A 19,948-nucleotide genomic window follows, 5' to 3' on the forward strand; every position below is an offset into this window, starting at 1 on the left:
AGTTAGAGGACAGCCTCAGCAACTTAGCAAGACCCTGTATCAAAATAAAAAAATTAAAAGGGGTTGGAGATGCTGCTCAGTGGTAGAGTGCCCCCTTGGGTTCAATCCTGAGTAACAAAGGCGGGGCTGGGGGGCAGAAACCACACATTGCTTCTTCATACTATATCAGAATATTTTAAAGATATACTAAATCACAAACATGTTTTGCATGTATATTTATGACTATATAACAAAGTTTGGGGGGGAATCTGATAATGCTCCGTTTTAGCTTTTAACTTGGAGGAAGAATTAACCTAAGCCATGCATGCTCTATGTTTATGCTTTTTGATAACATAGAACTTATGTTAGCTTATATTAGGATGGAAGTATACTTAAATATTTTGATGTACTTAAGGGAGATCAGGTGATAAAGCAAGCAGTGTAGCAGAAGAAATTTTATCAGGTACACATCATAAAAGGCAGTACAAAGGAGATATTAATTGAAGAGGTAGAGCCATAAGAACAGAACAAATAATACTGGATAAACACAAACAAAAGATAGTAGTTAGTTTTCAAATACTTGACAATAAATTCATAAACAACCAACCAATGCTTGAAGTGTGGAAATAAGGTCTTGAGTAAGAAGAAAAATGCCATCTATTCTTTTTGGAACAATAACTGTATGTTCTCTAGCTTCAGCCTATATCCATTCCTACCAGAGACTATGACTGTCATTATCAAACCCCCTGACCAGCAGAGATTTAATGGTAAATAGATGGAGGAAAGCAGCAAAGGGGACGATTAGAAGTGAAAAATGTATATATTTAAATTTATATATATTTATATATATATATATATAAAGTACCGTTAACTTGGGGTCTTGTAGGAGATATTGTGGTAGATGTAAAGCAAACAATTAAAAAGATAAAACTGCACACCAACTTTTCTTCCACTCTCAACTCAAAACTTAGGGCTCACTTAGATGCTTGTTGACTAACAATAATCATAAATCTTCTAGTCTTTTAATAGCTAGTCTCCCCAGCTGGCCTTTTCAGCCACACCCATATATGAGGCTCATTATGAAGTAATAAGACCATGCTTACAAGATATACACATAACTCTAGTCACCATGTATTCTCAGTGGCTTCAGCTCTGAATATGATATGCATAAAAAGATAAAAGTGCCCAAAGCAGTTAAATTCTGGTGAGGAATAAGAAATTTTGTAGTTACTACATTCAATTATAGATAATTACTATAGCTAAATGCCATAATAGCACTTTATGAAATAATGCTCACAATTAGCTAAATTTCTACAGCCTACTTTGACCAACATGATTGCCCCGTGAATCCATCCTCTTCTACTGAAATAAATTAAGAGTTAGTTTTCACTGGTTTCAACCACAAACAAATGTAACTTCAAAATGTGCAAGTACGTGAGACATTTCAAAGTGGACAAAAAAAGGAGGAAAAAAATACTGATTATTTCATTTAGCTCTAAAAGAACTAATAAATGGCATACTATTTTTCTTCAGGTTCATAAGGACTTCGGAGTAAGTGAGGATATTTAAAAGTTAAACACATGCTTTTAAAAGTACAATACTAATTCCTATTATTTAAGCCAGACAGTAATTCCCTACGTAATCCTCCTGATATATGAATCCAACTGTCACCAACTGAAAAATTAAAATGCCTAAATCATTCCCATGTATAAGTTTTAAATCATTATTTTCCCCCAGGACTTTAATTGGAAGTATATTAACTTTTGAACTTTCCATTTATTAAACTAAATACAATTATTTTTATAGGAAAACAAAACCTGTCTCTTGAATATTTTGGAAAGGCTACAACTAGTAATCCAGTTCTTAAAAAATGAGCTCCCAAACAGAACATGCTAATGTTATTAAAAATCTGGACTCAATTTACCTGAAGGAGAGCCATGAGTTGAGGTCATACTTTTGACCTTGGAGTCCGATAGTCGAGAGATACTGTTAGCTCTAATTCTAGGAGAAAATTTATCTGATGGTACTAATCTGGCTCCACTTCTAATGATGGCTTCTGCAGTACGTGAAGAGGCACTACTTCTAGATATTGTTGCTTCAGAGTCACTACGAGCTGATAATGAGCCAAGCCGTGTTCTACGAGGCTGAGCCAATAAATCAATCCTAGAAATATTGCGCCTTCCTGTGGGTGGCTTAGATGTAGAACTTGTTGTGGATACTTCAGAAGCAACAGATGCTTTGTCGGCATCAGCAAGTTCACTGTCTGAAGCTTCACCAAGTCGTGCTCTGCGCAAGAGGGAAGTCCTGGTAGGTCGTGGCCTTGGAAGAGTAGTTGACTTACTGGATGAACCAGAAGCTACAGGAGAAGTCTTAGATTTTGTTCCTTTACCTCCTTCCAGTTTGGAATGTACATGCTCATCAGTTGAGGTAAGTGGAGTCCTTCCATGAGATTTACAGGAATAAGTTTCTTGATCAGATGACATAATATCAGAGATAGCAGAATGAGGTACGCTGGAGGTTTGGTCATCATCTGTTAAGTCTACTGAAGGCTGCCTTATTCTTCCACTGGACTGTACAAATTTACGACCATCTGATCTTGAACCTACATCTGAGGAACGACTTTTTGTTTTCTTTTCTATTTTCTCCCTAGCACCCGAAGATGATGATTTAGTTACATCTTTGGAAGGAGAATTTGTGGAACATCTATCTTTATAGAGGCTAGTGAAACTCTTTCGCTTTTGGGTTGACTTTCTTTCAGTCTCTCCAGTAACCAGACTGATTGTACTAGCTGTATCCACATCAGATTCTGGTGAAATAGAATTGTCTCTATTATAACTGGGAGTATCTGGGCCTTCATCAGTTTTATTATCTTCACGCAATTTAGCTTCTAGAAAAGCCATTACTGCTTCTGTGTCTTTTAAAATAAGGGTTGTGTCCATACTAGAATCAGTATCCAAAGAGTCACTTCTTTCTCGTAGTCTATTTACAGATGTTAATGCTAAAGAAGGGGGAGTAGATGAAGTCTGTTTATTTATATGAGGAATAAGTTCTATAGGAATATTTGGGCTAGGTTTTTCTATAGTGAAGCTCCCTTGTCGCACTAATGACTTGGAGGATTCTTTCTTGTCTCCTCCCTTTGAAGTCTGACTTTTCAGAATTTCTTCAGCTTTTCTTCTCTTGCTCTCATTTTGTATCGCCCTTTCTCCTTTGCTTGTAGAATGTCCTGGAATTTTGTCTGGAGGTTGGGACTCTTGTTTACAAGTTTCTTCCCTGCATTTATCTATCTGACCTGAAACATTTTTTGAAGGTAATTTAGCAGGTGTCCACTGGGCCTGCTCTTTCTGTTCTTGTTGCTGCTGAATTTTTGCTAATGTCTGCTTTACTAAAGAAGCTTCCTTATCAGTTTCACTCCTCTCCTTCCCAGGAGAAGAGCTGCCTATGTGAGGCAGGACTTTATTATCTCCACCATTTACTGTCCTATTCACTTTATTCAGAGCTCTGTCAGCATCTTGTTTATCTTTCTGGTGTACCGTTGTTGGTGTTTCTTTCTCCTGCAGTTCTGTGTCTTGCTTTTCTCCTATTTCTGACCTCTGTGCTATAATCTTTGCTCTAGAGCTGTCAAGAGACTTGTCTTCATTTGGAAGTTGGGGAAGAGTTCGTCTCCTTCTTTCTCCCTGCCCAGCCAAGGAAGCTACAGATCCAGTTCTTTTCAGTGAAATGCCAGATTCACCAATATCTGTCTCTGTAAAATAAAAATCCCAATGAAGAAATGAGTGAAAAATAAAAATCAAAGTGTTATCATATTACATTTGATTTTGAACTGTAAGTTTAAAAATGACAAGTATAAAATAGATGAACCATCTATTTTAGAACCATGTGACTAAATAGTTTTAAAAGAAGTATAATTCCAAGCTGCACAGACTAATAATCTGCCTATGTACAGAAGATTCAGGAAAGCAAATGTATAAAATGAAAATCAGAACCATCAGGTTCTTTTTCTCCTTCCAATATATTTTTTAATTGTCAAAAACTGTATATATATATATATATATATATATATTTATTTATGGTATACAACATGATGTTCTGAGTATATGCATGCATTACAATGTATGCCATCTAAATGGTTAAATCAAGCTGATTTACATATCCATTACCTCTCATTAAACTTATTCTTTTTTGTGTGGTAAGATTATTTAGAGTCTACTTTCTTAGCAATTTTCTAGTATATAATACATTTTCATTAACCAGGACCATGGTGTGCAAGAATCATCCCTGTATCTGTAGGAAGTTCACTATGGTCATTCTTTCTTTTGTGACTTTCCATCCTTAAGTATGATTAAAAAAAAAAAACCCAGAATCTGTTATGTTACAGAATTTAAACAGAGAATGCCTGATAATATTGTTTATTTGCTATACATTCAATTACATAGCAAAAAAAATATACCTACCTTTTAATGTACATTATTATCTACTTGAAATGAAAGCTTAGATTTTCTAAGTAAATGAAAAATACTAACCTTAACAACATTTGTTTTTTTTTTAATCAAAGCTAATTAAAATAATTTTTAAAATGGTAAGTATGAGAAAAGGACAGGATGTCACAATTTTACAAACTGAGGGATTTTTAAATCATAGTTTTCTGGTAGATTAAGACCACTCATAGAAATACACAACTGCTTTGTTTTATTCAAATAACCAGAAGTTAATGATAAATACATTCTTGGATATTTGGGAGAATTTGAGAATACTTAAAGAAAATGTTAAGGTTAAAAATAGAATGTATCTCTGACAAAAAAGGCAGGTTTTTCTGAGAAATATAAATCAACATATAAAGCATTCTAATTTTTTAGGAATAAATGGGGTGAAAATCAAAAAGCTTCTGTGGGTCTTTTTTCTTCTTTATAACCCTAAAAGGGCAGCATTTAAATTTCATAGCAATACAGTGGTTATGATGTAGAAAACTACTTGTCAAACTGACCAATTTAACTTTAATCATGCTATAATTAATCATACTATATCTTATTTTGTTTATTCTTGCATGTTTACATGTCTCACCTCCTTTGTGCTAACTACCGAACCTAAAACGCAATGACAATTTTATATTTTTGTATTTTCTCTAATATTTACCACACTATCCTGCTCCTAAAACACACTCAGTATAGGCTTATGAGGAATATTTTAGGATTTAAGTGAATTTATCACCTTATCTAAAGAAATTCACTTAAAACATGATAAAATAGAAATAAGATCATGAAAGCTAAGTGCTCTGTTATTTTTTATAAGGATAGAATTTTGCTTTTCACAGCTAATGTGCAATAATTTTACTATAGGTTCCTTGGTAAATTTATCTAGTCCTTCTTTTCTCCCACCAAATGGTGACTAGTTTATGTGAATCAATTTGCAGATGACTCTGCTCTCTTCAAAGAATTTTGGTAATACTACCAATTACTTCTAGTTTCTATGATAAATGTTAGTTTTTCTAGTACACTGTCATGTAGCTTTTTCTAATACTGAACTAAACAATGTTTAAAAAATTCTTAAAATAGGTTTCTGGGATGCCACAAGCCAGAGGGGGGAAAAATTGCATTTCCAAGAAGAACAAATTTATAAATACAGACTAAAAAAAAGCCACATATTAGTTTTCCTTGAGTGTAATTTCTTAAAAGGTTTCTTTTTTAACACTAAGTGTGTCTTCACCTTGGATAATTTTCAAAAATTTTAATTGTTTAAATTGTAAAATGACAGTTTATAATTGTGCATACTTAAGGCATAAGTGATATTATAATTTATAAATAAAATGTGAAACAATTAAATCATCATTTAAAAATGTGTATATGTAATATAGATAAGTTCGTACATGTAATGCTTCATCTGTGAATTATTATCTTCATTTAGGTTAATACTTTAATGATATCTGTATCATTAATCAAAATAAAATTATATTATCCCTAAAATATTAGCTTATCTAGAAGGGTAGGAAGAACTTTTACTTAAAAGTAAAAACACAAACTTTTAAAACCATAATTTAATAGCAGAAATTTATAACTAAAAAAATTTCCTCAGAATAAACTATTAAATTCTAACTAGTCTCTATCTGTCTTTAGAAGTTTTAACTTATGAAGGACACAAAATGTTTAAAATAAATACTTCTGGGGCTGGGGTTGTAACTCAGTGGTTGAGTGCTTGCCTACCGTAGCATGTGTGAGGCTCTGCATTCTATCCCCATCATTATTACTATTTGGAAATTTTCCACTGCTTCAAACCCCTTAAAATACAAGGTGTCTAATAAAAATCAGTTTTTTACTTGTTAGAGAAATCATATTTGCAATACAAGCGTAGATTATGTGAATGCTTATTTAGATTTATTTCTTCCTATATAAATTTAGCTCTTTTTAAAAAACTGATATATGACCCACAAAAATAGAAAGAGGCAAGAAAAAAGAAAACAAAGGGGAGGAAGAGGAGGAAGAAAGGAAAATACCATTTTCTAAAGGAACAGGTGCAGATAACTCCATTATTCTCTCTTCTTGATCATGTCTTGTATGATTAGCAGCCAAACTAGCCCACTGTGAAACCCAACGTTTGCTTCCAGATGAAGATATGCCTTCCTGAAAAGAGAAAAAAACAAAAAACAAAAAACAAGGCAATGAAATAATACAGTCTGGTCAAATCTGATTCTCATGAAAGTGTTTTATTTAGTCACAGGAACATTTTTTATAGCCATACAAAGTCATAAACCTCATCTTATTATATTATCATTTATTAAATTTTCTCATATATAGAATATTCTCTAGGTATCTCTTTTAACTACAATATTTTATTATTTAGTGCAAATGGAGTATAATTTTCGTTACTTCTGAAATACTAGCAACAGCATGAAAATAATTTTTGGAGCTTGAAATTTACTTGGGTTGCTAGATCAGCATTGATATATATCATAGCTTTATGGACAGATATGTGATTAGTCCTGAATCCATTAGAGAGAACAGGGAGTCTAAAGACCTGTTCCCAACTTCTTATCTTGCCCTCCAAATATCTCTAAAATTCAGATTGGCTCTAGGTCTCAGGAAGTATTAAAACTATTAGGTCATGTCCTCAGTGATTTCAAAACCTAAACCTTTAGACTTCTCTATACAAAACTTTAAGATTACCAAAAAAAGCTAGAAACTTCAGTCTTTACTAATTATTTTATACCACTCTGAACCAGACCTGCCTGTTTAGATCTTTTCTTAAGTGATTTTTGAAAACTTTAGTGTGAAACAGAACTTAATTCATTATATGGTTCCATAGACTAATGGATGTATGTTGTTAATTCTTAGGAACAGGGTAATTTGGACAATTTGGAAGATCTAGGGGACATATGTAAAAAATATATAAATCCTAAATATAACACTTTTTGCTAAAAAAAAATCCAAGCCAGGGCTTCATGTTGAAATTACATGACAACTAGGGAATGGAATGCCATGACAAAAAGTTTATTTTGAACTATTTGAAATAAATATTTTATTCAAAGTATCAGATTTACTATATGTTTAATGATGAATAAGATAAATTAAAAATTTCATACATTATATGATTGATCTTAAGAAAGTAGGTTAAAATAGTTGTATAGACAATAACATACATGTAGTGTAACCTAAGGATACCAAAGCCTGATGAAACTTCGAATTTCCTTCTACGTTTTTGTGGTGCATACCCACATTTATGAGTACCAAAGGCAGTACCAAGTTAAGTGCACCAAGCTAAGAATGTCCACAACAGGGGAGGAGAATACACTTATGCAGAACCATTCTGGGAAGAATTCTAATGGCCAAATAGGTGACTCCTACAAAGGCAGAAACATACTGGGGCTATATAAATTTTATTTGGCATGCATAGAGGGGACAGAGAAGAGAGTAAGGAGTCTATTTAAATTTATATTCACGAAAACCCTTCCTGGATTAATCAAAATATCAGCATATTGCCTTAAATAACTATCACCTGCTTTTAATAAATAAACTAAACCTTATAAATAAGAAACCAAAATAAAAATTCTTTCAAAGGGAAATAAAGAATACTAAAATGCAGTAATTGTTTTGACAGTTTTCAGGAAATAATAATCACACAGATAATTTTAACACTGATAAGCAAACATGCAAGTTTATTTACCTGTCTCTAAAACATTTTACTTACATTTCATGCAAATATAAATAAAATGTTATGCCTTATACTTTCCTTTTATTTATTCTTTATATTTCTTTACTATTCATATATCATAAATTAGCTCTTGTCCTAAGAAATAATACAGCATAATACATAAAAGAATGAATGAAGAAAACAAAGTTGTTTAAGGTTCAAACTCTAGCTCCAAAAACTATTAGTCATAAGACCCTGGCTAAGTAAATTTCTTTGTTACTTCAATTTCCTCATTCGTAAAATGGCAAATTGCAGGCTCTGCTGAATGTTAGGCTCTTATTATCTGTATAATAATAAATAATACTTTAGATTTATATAGATGTTTTACCTTTCTTTTTGAAATACCAAATTGTAATGCAATTTTGATACCAAATCATACTTAATTAATCTCACAGTCTAACTACAACCAAGGCTATACTGCACTTACTAAGCTCTATAAGATGTATTTATCAGATAGTACCTTTCACATTTTCTGACATGGTGAGTCTTTCAATTACAAACACAAACTTCCTAGAAAGTATAAGGTGTACATTTCATATTTTGTCTCAGAATGCCAATTAGAACAGAGAGCATATAGCTTGTTAACAGCTTACTAAAATATTTTCTTCCCTTAAAAAAATACTAATTTAAAATAACATAATAAACACTAAGCTATGGTATTAAGGTTTTCATTATAAATGAAAAATGTGTGAAATTTTAGTTTTTGTAAGTTTCACAAGGCAAATAAATAAATTACTTAAAATATATAAATGATAAGAGTTTATACTTTATGTATATAAAGAACTAAGTACACAAGAGAGATGCATACCTCTGAGTTGTGAAATACAGATGTACTCAGTGGTTTTCGTTCTTCCATTACTACTGAAGCAGAACTAAGAGCCCACTCTTTTATCAGATCTTTATGCTTTTCATTGATAATAGGTCTATTATAATCCTGATTGTCATCTACTCCAAACACCTAGAAGGAAAAAATAATTATGTAAGTGAAAATGAAAGTCTGAGCAATATATTAACAAGTGAATTTTATATTAACTGCAGAGGCAAATAAAACATATTCTAAATGAACTTTGACTTCAATTTTAATAACAAGGAAAACTTTTTGTAATAATAACATCCACTGGAGTGTAGCTGAAGAAGAAAAGAGGCCATTGCAGTTTATGTTATTGTGACTATACTTTCTTAATATTTAGTAAATGTTCTGGTTGATAAAAATCAGAAACATTCAGGATCTTATATTTGTTGTTAAAATACCTGAATAATTTTGTTAAACATTGCAATAATGCAGAGTTAGGAAAGAGTACCTCTTCAACTTGTTTCTTTGCTCTTTTTTTTTTTTTTTTTTGGTACCAGGGACTCAACTCAGGGGCACTCGACCACTGAGCCACATCCCCAGCCCTATTTTGTATTTTACTTAGAGACAGTCTCACTGAATTGCTTAGTGCCTTGCTTCTGCTGAGGCTGGCTTTGAACTCATGTTCCTCCTGCCCCAGCCTCCCAGGCCTCTGGGATTGTAAGTGTGTGCCACCATGCCCAGCTGGTCTATTTTTTTCAAGAAGCATTCAGAAAAACTATAAACATGATTCTTTTTGTCTTTTCCTTCCTTATTAAGTGTTTACTATTTACATATGGGTTAAATGTACACATATTATTTTCTCTGATGCCAGTAACAGATTTTATTGTATGATCGTGGCACAGAGTTTAGCATTATTCTCAAACTTTATTCGCCTAACAATTACTTAAGACCTTTGTGTGAAATGCAGATCCCTAGGCCTATTCACAGAGATCAGCCTTTTCAATAATCGGTTGTCAATGGTCAACACCTTTGAAAAGTTCTAAATGTAGAAACAAATATTCATGTGCTTTTTATTGGTGCGAATGAGTTTTACTTATTTCCTGGCACATGAAAGGTCATGGATATTGCCAAACTGGAAACAGTTTTGGTCATATAAACTTTTAACATTTCATTTTATTAAGTACCCACTTTGTTCCCAATGCTTATTCTTTGCAGTTATTATTTGTGGCTCTGATTATTACAATAAAGACAAATAGGGCTGGGTGTGAACCTCAGTGTTAGAATTTTGTATAGCACGTATAAAGTCCCAGGTTCCAAAAATTATGCAGTTGAATCAGCACCCCCAAAATTATGCATCTGAATCAGCAATTTGTAGAAAGGACATTTTGAACATAACCAAAGATAGCCTTTGTTATCTAAAAGAAGGTGAAAATACCTTACACTAAAATATTTTCTAGAAAAAATTAAGTCATAAAGTATAGCTATTTGATAAAAATTCTAAAGTTCATATTGTAAGTAGGTACCAGATTTCAGATTCACTAAAACTTAGAAATTTTACCACTAGATGGCCTTATTACTTAATATTTAAGTATAACCATGTTGTTCTGTTCAAGAATTATTTAATATTCTGTTGAACTACTCTATTTAAATTATCTTTGAGCAAATGGTAAATTATTAACTTTAAATCAATATGAATTTCAATAATACATGGAAGCACAGTGAACAAAGGAAAAAAATTCTTCATTCTGCTAAACATTAAAATTAATTAAGTTTAAAAACAGCAGTAAAAAAAATCTGAGTATACTTGAGTGTACTTGAGTATATTTGGGTTGCCTTTAGACCATTTGCAAAGAAAGCAAATTTAAGCTATTCAAGTGATTTATGTATTTTAAAACATTAAAAATCACATCACAAAAATCTCTGAACTTAAAATTTACTGAATTTTTATAAATTTTAAAAATTTTTTGAATTTTTATAATTACTAGAAAAAAGCTGACAAGTTTGGAAATAGAAAGTAAAATTAATCACATAAGAGTACTTAACATTTTTGTATCTCTTTGGCATGTTAATTTAGAAACACTCAGTGATTTTCTGATTTGGTGAAATTTAGTTTTAATCCATACTCAAAACTTGATTTCTTTAAACTCCTAAGCACCAGTATTTTCAAATAATATATAATCACTTTTGACACTATTTTGAAATACAACACAAGACACACAAAGAACTAATGCTTTGAAGAATGGGAGTTCTCCAAGTTGGACAGAGTACTCCGATGACTTTGTACAAACTCCTTTTAAAGCTTTATAGACAGCTATATATATATATATATATATATATAAAGAAAGTAACAATTATTTATTTTCAAAACAAATGGTAGGGCAGGAACTACTACTATGTAGGGAAAGAAGTCTTCAGATTTCACACATATTTTGTAGCATTTTGAAAAATTTATGATAGTAATGGCTGAACAATCCATCTTGAAATATGTATCTATTCACTTCTGTACACTTGTGTACTTCAGGTACACAAACATCCACTTGTGACAAGTTTCATGTGAAAACAAAGAGGAAATAAAGAGTTTATATTGTCTATGTACTTTAAAGCTAACGTACTTTACACATTTAAAAAAGCACACACAATCTGACCCATATCTAACAATAGGGTACAACTCAGAACTCCTTGGAGCAAGGCCAAGTTTGCCAGGTTTCTTCATCTTTTATTCTAGATTCTGTCCCTAGGTAAGTTCTAATGTTTCACTTCATTTACCAACTTTCTAGACTGCTGCTTACCTGTCATCTTCCCTCCTAAGTGGTTCAAGGTATTTCAAATGCTATATGTTAGCCCAAGGCTCATGAGTCTCTTCCCTTTTCAATCAAAATCCCAAACTTATTTAGTATAAAATCTGGGTCTCTTTATCCAGTCAGGGACTTCTCAGGCTAGAGTTCTATAGTAGGGGAAAGGATGAATCTAGATACCTAATTTTTATGCTTCCTCTCTACTGGAATCTTGCATCCCATGTTACCACTCAGTTTCTAATTCTTTTAGGGTAGGAACAGAAGGAATGAGGAGTAGGGTACAAGAATAAAAAACTTCTTTAAGAACTAGGGTTATAGCTCAGTGATAGAACATTTGCCTAGCATATACAGTGCCCTGGGTTTGATCCCCAGCACTGTAAAAGAGAATTAAAAATAACATTTATTTTGGAGGTGAGGAATGGCTTTAATGTCCTCCATAGCACCTCCCTCCCCATCCTATCCTAGATCACAGAGCATATTCTCAATCTTTACCTCTGAACGTATGCATATTATATATAGTCTCAGTTTGGGATTTTATATTTATATATTAGTGGCTATCCTAAACAAATGGGATTCTTAAAGCATTAGAGACAGCTATACATATGTTAAGCAACTGTGGTATGGTATTTACTAACTATAGGCTACTGGGCTAACTGCTATAGGGGATTTAGTTATCTGTATGACTTAGTCCTTACTCTTTTTTTGCTTGTTTGTTTTGTTTTCTTTTGATACCAGCAATTGAACCCACAGACACTTAACCACTGAGCCACATCCCCAGTCCATTTTTTGTTTAATTTTGAGACAGGGTCTTGCTAAGTTTCTCAGGGCCTCACTAAGTTGCTGATGGTGGCTTTGGATTTGCAATTCTCCTGCCTCAACCTCCCAAGTCACTGGGATTACAGGCATGCCCCACTATGCCCAGCATTTTAGTCCTTACTCTTAAAGATATGTCTAATGAACAAGCTTATGAATAAACAGGAAAATTCACATTAAAGAACCATGCAGCATTCTTAAAAACTATATTTAAACCTATCTTTTTGTAAAAAAAGACTATATTTTAGATTTAGTTTTAAATTTAAAGAAAGTAAACATTCTGCAGATGATAAAAGCATGTACAATACAAACCAAGCCTATGAGAAAGTTTCAGCTCGATTTTTTTCACTACTATATTATCATCATTGCCATTGTCCTTGAAAAGTTAAAGCTATACAGAAAAAGTCCAAACTTTCCAATTCTAAAATTAGAACAGTGGGGAGAGGAAATGTGGCATATCAAATCTTTCATAGATTAAACACTCATTCATGTTGTTATATTCAATAACCTCAGATATAGGCAGCTTGCTTATTGTGACAGGAAGTAAGGAGACCATGGAAAGGGGAAAGATTTATGCATATAAATATGGTAATATAATATAGACCAAAATGATAATTTAATAGCCATAGTACCATAATATTAATAGTAATTTAATACATAGTACCATGTATTAGAGTAAAAAACTCAAATATCAGTTAGAATTCAGAAAACCTTCCCATAGAAATGAAAAGGATAATGGTAAGTGACGTGCCAAGTTTTTTTTTAGTTTTATTTTGATATAGTAAGTGAGGAGTCAAAATAAAAATTTAATTAGGTTTTAACTGAGATGACCAGAACATCTATCACCTCAAGGAACAAGGACCTCCTAGGTAAGAAAACAAGGTCTCTATTAGTTCAAATCAATATAAAGGTTCCCACATCCTTCAGAAGAACAAAGAATTCTCACTTCTGGTGTCAAGGAATTCAATCAAGATGATTTAAGAGAGAACTTTTAAAAATTTGTAACTTTGATAAAAATCTAATTTCACTTTTAAAGAGAAAAAATCCCTTAAATTATATGGAATAAATTATTTTGAATGTTTGGCACTGATTTTATATTTGTTATCAACTTTTAAATTTAAAATTCAGAAAGAAATGTTAGAAGAGCTCAGTAAGGGGTTAGGAGAGATGTTTATTATGGTTCCCCTGGTTCCGACTTGGGTCTAATCTAATTTATTATGCCAGCATCCAGATTCTCAGCACTGACTTTCTTGGCTCACTCCCTAGACATTCTTCATATTGTATTTCTGATCTTGTTATAGTTCTTCTAGTTCTGGATTCTGTCCTACAACCTGTTGCTACAGAACCCGCACTGAACAGGTTCCACGAGGAAAGAGAAAGCATGCTATCAATAGCCTTTTAGGAGGAGATACATTGATACAATGAACAGTTTATAAAAGTCAGGTCAGGAAAAGCATTTGACTGAGTTGATTATGGTATAAAATTTAAGAGGAGGAGAAATACTTCAAAAGCACAGAGCCTCAAACTGCCTATAATGCCTGATATTTTTTCTTGATCAATGTTTAGTTTTCTGTTCTAACTTTTAGGTTTTTCTCCTTTAGCTTAAAAATAGTTGTCCTGGCCAGCATAGTGGTGCATGCTTGTGATCCCAGAGGATTGGGAGCGTGAGGTAGGAAAATCACAAGTTCAAGGCCAGCCTCAGCAACTTAGTAAGGCCCTAAGCAATTTAGCAAGACCCTGTCTTAAATTAAAAAGTTAAAAAAAGGTAGGGTTGGGGATATAGTTCGGTGGTTAAGCACCCCTGGGTTTAATTCCCAGTATTAAAAAAAAAAAAAAAAAAAAAAAAAAGTTGTAGCCTAGTAGCCTGACAAGATTTTTCTCTTCCTTTTCCCTTAGTAGTATCTGTTTGAATGTAGGAGAAGGAAGAAGAAACTGGCACTGTGATGGGTTCTCTGGAACCCATTTTTAATTCAGGCAGTCAATAGCACTTTCTTATTATAGTGCATTTTCCTGTAAGGTTAGATGAAAAATTTAAGAGGTCTTTATAAATATGAGGCATGTGTCACCCTCATAAACAGTGAACTTCGGGACATGCATAAAAATAAGGACATCATTAACAGACACAGCCCCAGAATACCAACCAAACTGCTTAATTTGGGGGTTGGGAAAAAGGTTCTCTCTCAGTGTCTTTTAACCACCACCAAAACAGAAAAACAAGGATAGGGCATTTTGGTCCAGTCATTTCTTTAAAGAGATCCTATTTTAATTATATACAATTTCTTCTTCTAAGGTAAGATGCACATAATTTTTCTGCTCATCTTTAGTCCCAGGTAGACAATGTATTTCTGGAAGAACTGAAAAGGCATGTCAGTGCTTACGATACTTAACATCAGTGTATCTTGTTACAGTACTGCTTACTTCTTTATCACTCTGCTTTTGATTCCCAGATGCTATTTTCTCTTAATTCCTGTCTGATCCTCTTCAGTTTCTTTTGTTCACTCTTAATACTGTGTCCACCAATGTTAGTACTGACAAGAATTTCACACTTTGTCCCCTTACTCTATATAGCTTCTCTGGTTAATTTCATCTCTTAAATTCTACATTCAAATCTCCTGTATTCTCGATATTCTCAAATATGTATTTTTAGGATCTCGACAGTTATAACTGACTGCTGGACATGACAGCAACTTTTAAACTGCCTTTTCAACTTTTAATCCTCCTTTCTTTCTTTCTGAACTGAGAATTAAACCCAGGGGTGCTTAACCACTGAGCCACAGCTCCAGTCCCTTTTATTTTTTATTGAGACTAGGTCTCACTACCCCTTTAACTTGCCATCCTCCTGCTTCAGCCTCTTGAGTACCTGGGATGACAGGCATATGCCTCCACACCTGGCTTTAATTCATTTATCTAGCCCACTAAGCATTCATTTCTTGAGGGAAAGAACTCAGTCTTTTCTATCTGAATCACTGTCCTCTAACACAAAACCTGGCACATTATCAATGAAATAAATAATTCCCAAATAATAGAATGAAATAGGAGAGACCACTTGAAAGTTTTCAGAACCATTCAGATTCATATGGACAGCAGCTGATGGCCCCAACTCCTGTTCCACACACCAAAATTTTGAAAGGGAGAAAATAGATGACAGTTCATCCAAGCAATCTGATATGATACCTATATCTACTCCCATCATCCCAAAGTGATTCTTACATCGTTTGTTAGGTTTGCTATTCTTGGCCTTTGTTTTCTCAACACCCACAGGTTACTTCAACTTTTTCAGACATTTGATTCCTGATTCCCTGCTTTCGTTTTCCCGGAGCCTGACTTTAATTAGCCTGAATTTGGCTTTTAGCTTTGACCATAGCTAATGGAATGTGAGCTCTTTTATTACTTTGGTAGTCACAAGATAATGCAGTGATCCTTGTTTTCCTGTAGTAGAGTCTCAGCTCTTTTCAAGAATAAGTGAATTATTTATTCAGTCACATAATACCACTACTCTATTAAATGAACTGTTTTACAATTATAGATTTCTCTCTCTGTACTTTGACCATATATATAATTTCTTGTCAAAACTGGAACTGTGTGGGTCTCCTAAGTGATATTAATATTGCTTATTTAAGAAGCATTCAACTTTTGAGGAACAAGAATTTAAAAAAGAAATTAATGTTTAGCCAAACTTATGCTGCTACTTTCCAGGAGTTAAAACAAACAGCTGATTTGAAAGCTGATTTTCTATTACCATAGGCATAATTAAGAAAAACTATCTTTTAAGGCAAACAATAATCATTATACACATGAATCAGAATCACCAAAGAATATATCTGAAATATAGATAATCATCATGATTAGGCATAAACTGCTAAAATGAACATAATATAAAAAAAACCTTGATTTTGTTTTCATACATTGCTTTTCTATCACCAAAGATAGCAGTGAATAGAAATAAAGAAAACAGGACATATTAATTAAAACGTATGTATTTTCATCTGCTTTCAACATGAACTTAGTAGGCAGGAAACCTGTGGTTAACACATTTATGTTAACAGATCTAGCAATCTGTATGTTTAGTTGTGACACAAATAAATGCAAAGTGAGAATGTCTAAAGTGTACTATTTTTAAAGTCTATTTTAAATTTATGTAGCCTTAAAAGGTCCAAACAGTTTAAATATATAGGACCTTATATATGAAGCTCAGGCAAATTCAGAATGTAAGTAGGAAAAATTAATTAAGAAAGCATTTTGGTCTTATTAGTCTTGCATCTCCCTAACAAAACCCTGAAGTTCCAGTAACACTGACTGCATGAGAACATTTCAGTGTTGACTCTCCATTAATTTCCAACAGTCAAAATACACCACACAACTAACATTATACTCAATTCAGTTATTTACCTTGTCAATCATTTTTCTTGCTTCCACTTCCTCACTGTTGGGATTCTCTAACTCAATGGTATAAGTACCCTTGTCACTTTGGTCATCATCATTATCCTTTTCAGAAGTAGCAGAAGTAGCTTGATTTTTTAACATTTTATCCATCTCCTGGCTTGGTCTGTGCCCAAGACTCCCTGAACTTCTTAATAATGCAGTTTGTAGGAAGGGTATTGACACCGATGGCTCCTCTGATTTCTGTTTTAACAATTTCCCATGTGGAACACCATGCCCCCCTCTGTGATGCGCAGAGCTAGTCTGTAAAGACAAAGAAACCACTTTGGCATCTGCTGTTGGAGATTTTGCTTTTTCAAGTTTTGTATGTAGTGTTGAGTAAGTAGTTTCCTGACACAAGATTCCTGTACTTTGAGTAAAAGAATATGACCCTATTTTTCTGGAATGGTCTTCATTAAAGAACGCAATCATAAAAGCAGTTTCACTTACAACAGCCTGGTCTTGATGCTTTTCAGGAGCCTGCACCTTCTGTAGCTTTTTCTGTTCTGAATGGTGGCGCCTTATGTGTTCCTCAAGAGTTGCACGTTTGCTACAGCGCCTGTGAACCCCAGCATTCTCTGAGTCACTTTGTGTACCATCATCATGTTTGTTTCCTACACAGAAAAAGAGAAATCACATAATAGAGAAGAAAATAATCCCATGTAGAAAGTTAGAAGCGTATACAAAAGTGCTATTTGTTTTGACCCCTTCCCCCCTTTCGTCCAAAGTCATATGTTCTTTTCAGTAACAGGCTCTGCAAACTTCCCTCAATTGCAATGGTTATATTCAAATTTTATCAACAAACAATGAGGGCCTTTATAAACAACTGAATAGGATTGCTTTTCTTTCTCTAAATCTCAACTTTATAATGATTAATTAATGCCTTCGTAGATAAGTAATACTATCATCTGTCATAGTTTGTACTCATGTCAATAAACACTAATTCTGCCTTCAGATCTTAAAACTTTTTAAAAATTAAAAATTTGAATTTTGTATTAGAGAGGTAGAAAGGAAAAAGATGACACCACCAAAATACTTATGATTATAAAGAAAAGAGAACATAAATACCATAAAAATCTGATGTGATGATCAATACTTTCCATACTTTCAATATGTCTTTCCTTTTTAATAACGATTCAAATTTATAATTCCCACAAATTTTTCCCATAATTTTTGCAAATGTTGTTCTAATTATGAGAATATTTGAAAACTGCATTTGTGCTCTAAACTCAGGTGGCTTACCAAGTTAAATAAAAGATGCTAGCAAAGAACAGAATAGTTGATCAAGTCCTTAAACAAATCTAAGCTCATATTGGGCAAATACTCAAGGGATAATAACTATATTATAATAGCATGAAATTATTAGGAAGTCAAGAGCTATTCTATACATATTTTATAAATCAGGGCTTACATGAAAACTTCTTTGAAAGCTATAAATGAATCCAGTACAATGGAATGCACATTGGTATATTCCAATACTTCCAGGACGAAATCTGATTTTTAAATTTACCTGGGTTACAAATTTTAATGTGAATACAAGCTGAATAATGTGGTACTTAACAAAATAATGATGAGAAATGAAAGACTGGAGGGATGGGAGGAGCAAAAGACATGGTTAGGGAAAAGGTGGAGTATCAATGCACATGAATAAATTTAGATGTTACCAATTAGTAGTAATAATTTAACATAAGAGGACTTGTTATAAAAATGGAGTATATAAAAAGGAATGAGAAAACTGAGAAGAGAGAATGGCAGTATACACAGAAAAGGGCAATGTTTTGGAAAAGTAATAGCCAAGAGAAACAAAGGAGATGAATAAGGTTTTTTAAAAAGTGGGGATTTGGGGGTTTGAGGAGTATTCCCACTAAATGAATATTAAAAATAAGATGTGACAAACAAATCTGAAACTCTTTCATCAAATTATTAACTATTTAAAATGAAACCTGAAAAGAAGAAAAAAAAAAAAAAAAACTTAATCAATGGAATCCCTGCCTCAGAAATACAAAATTCATTAAAAACATTATATACATTTCAAACCTATTTCACTGAAAAGGAATTCAGTTTGTAAGAGCTGGAAATAATAAAACTTCAATATTTCTTGTATAAGACCAAATAACCCTTAACAAATGTACATGAAAATATTTTAATGAGAATATCATCTTTACAGACTTTAATTTTTATTTCAATATATAAAATTTGGAACCCAGTGGTATGAGGCCCTTTCAAATATCTTTCTCTTATAGCTTAAGATTAACCATTTTCTTTTTTCTGAAAATTATTATTCATTCTTGTATTTAGTGTTATGCAAGGTAAGATATTTAATCCGAGCTCCAATCTTCTTTTTCTTACTTAACAAAAAGTCACTAGGAAACTCTCCTCACCAGCTTCCCCCCCCCCCCGCCCCCTTTCTGCCTGTCATTAACAATGCCTAAAGACACTGAAATTTTAAAATACTTCTTAGGGTAAGTCAGCTGTACCTCATCTCTATAGCCAAAGAAGGTGCAACTCTCCTAAAGGGTGAAAGTGTATGGGCTTTGTGAACATTATTTTCCTCACTGTCCCAAAGCGCGTGCACTTTACTCTTGTAGGAGCAAGGTGTTTTTGTTTTGTTTTGCCTACTTTGAATTTTTGGACTGATTTAAGCAGTTGTTGAAAGACTAATTTTTGTACAATTGTAACTCACTGCTGTATATTTGCATTTAGAGTCTCAGTATATCATCCTGATATCCTGAACTGTACAGAACTGTTACCTAATGAAGCAGCTAAGACTTTTGAAGAAAGTCAAATGTCATTTTTAAATTAAGTCTAGAGAAATAAAATGGGTCTATCTTGAATCAAAAATGAGTTAAGACTTGCAAAAAGCATGTTCTGTGATGACTTATAAAATAGCCTAAAGGCAAATTCAAAAGGTTTCCCAGCAACAGCATCATACTGAAATATATGTCTACCTATTTAATTGTCTAATTTCTAG

General features: G+C 32.9%; 1 protein-coding gene across 10 annotated transcripts in view; it reads right to left on the minus strand.

The window, feature by feature from the left end:
• The window catches only part of CEP170 (centrosomal protein 170), a 127,909-nt gene that overhangs the window by 34,915 nt on the left and 73,046 nt on the right, over positions 1 to 19,948 (minus strand). For 5 of the 10 annotated variants that reach the window (XM_079106088.1, XM_079106089.1, XM_079106087.1 and 2 more), the window contains exons 9-12: positions 16,948 to 17,591; positions 8,966 to 9,115; positions 6,464 to 6,590; positions 1,904 to 3,721 (exon numbers count right to left, since the gene is read on the minus strand). In XM_079106088.1, the coding sequence (XP_078962214.1) occupies positions 1,904 to 3,721; positions 6,464 to 6,590; positions 8,966 to 9,115; positions 16,948 to 17,591 (2,739 nt within the window). The remainder of the gene's footprint in view (positions 1 to 1,903; positions 3,722 to 6,463; positions 6,591 to 8,965; positions 9,116 to 16,947; positions 17,592 to 19,948) is intronic. The other 5 variants (XM_079106085.1, XM_079106093.1, XM_079106092.1 and 2 more) reach the window with 2 other exon arrangements.

This window comes from Sciurus vulgaris (genome assembly GCF_902686455.1).
Source record: "Sciurus vulgaris genome assembly, chromosome: 12".
NCBI classification, from domain to species: Eukaryota; Metazoa; Chordata; class Mammalia; order Rodentia; family Sciuridae; genus Sciurus; species Sciurus vulgaris.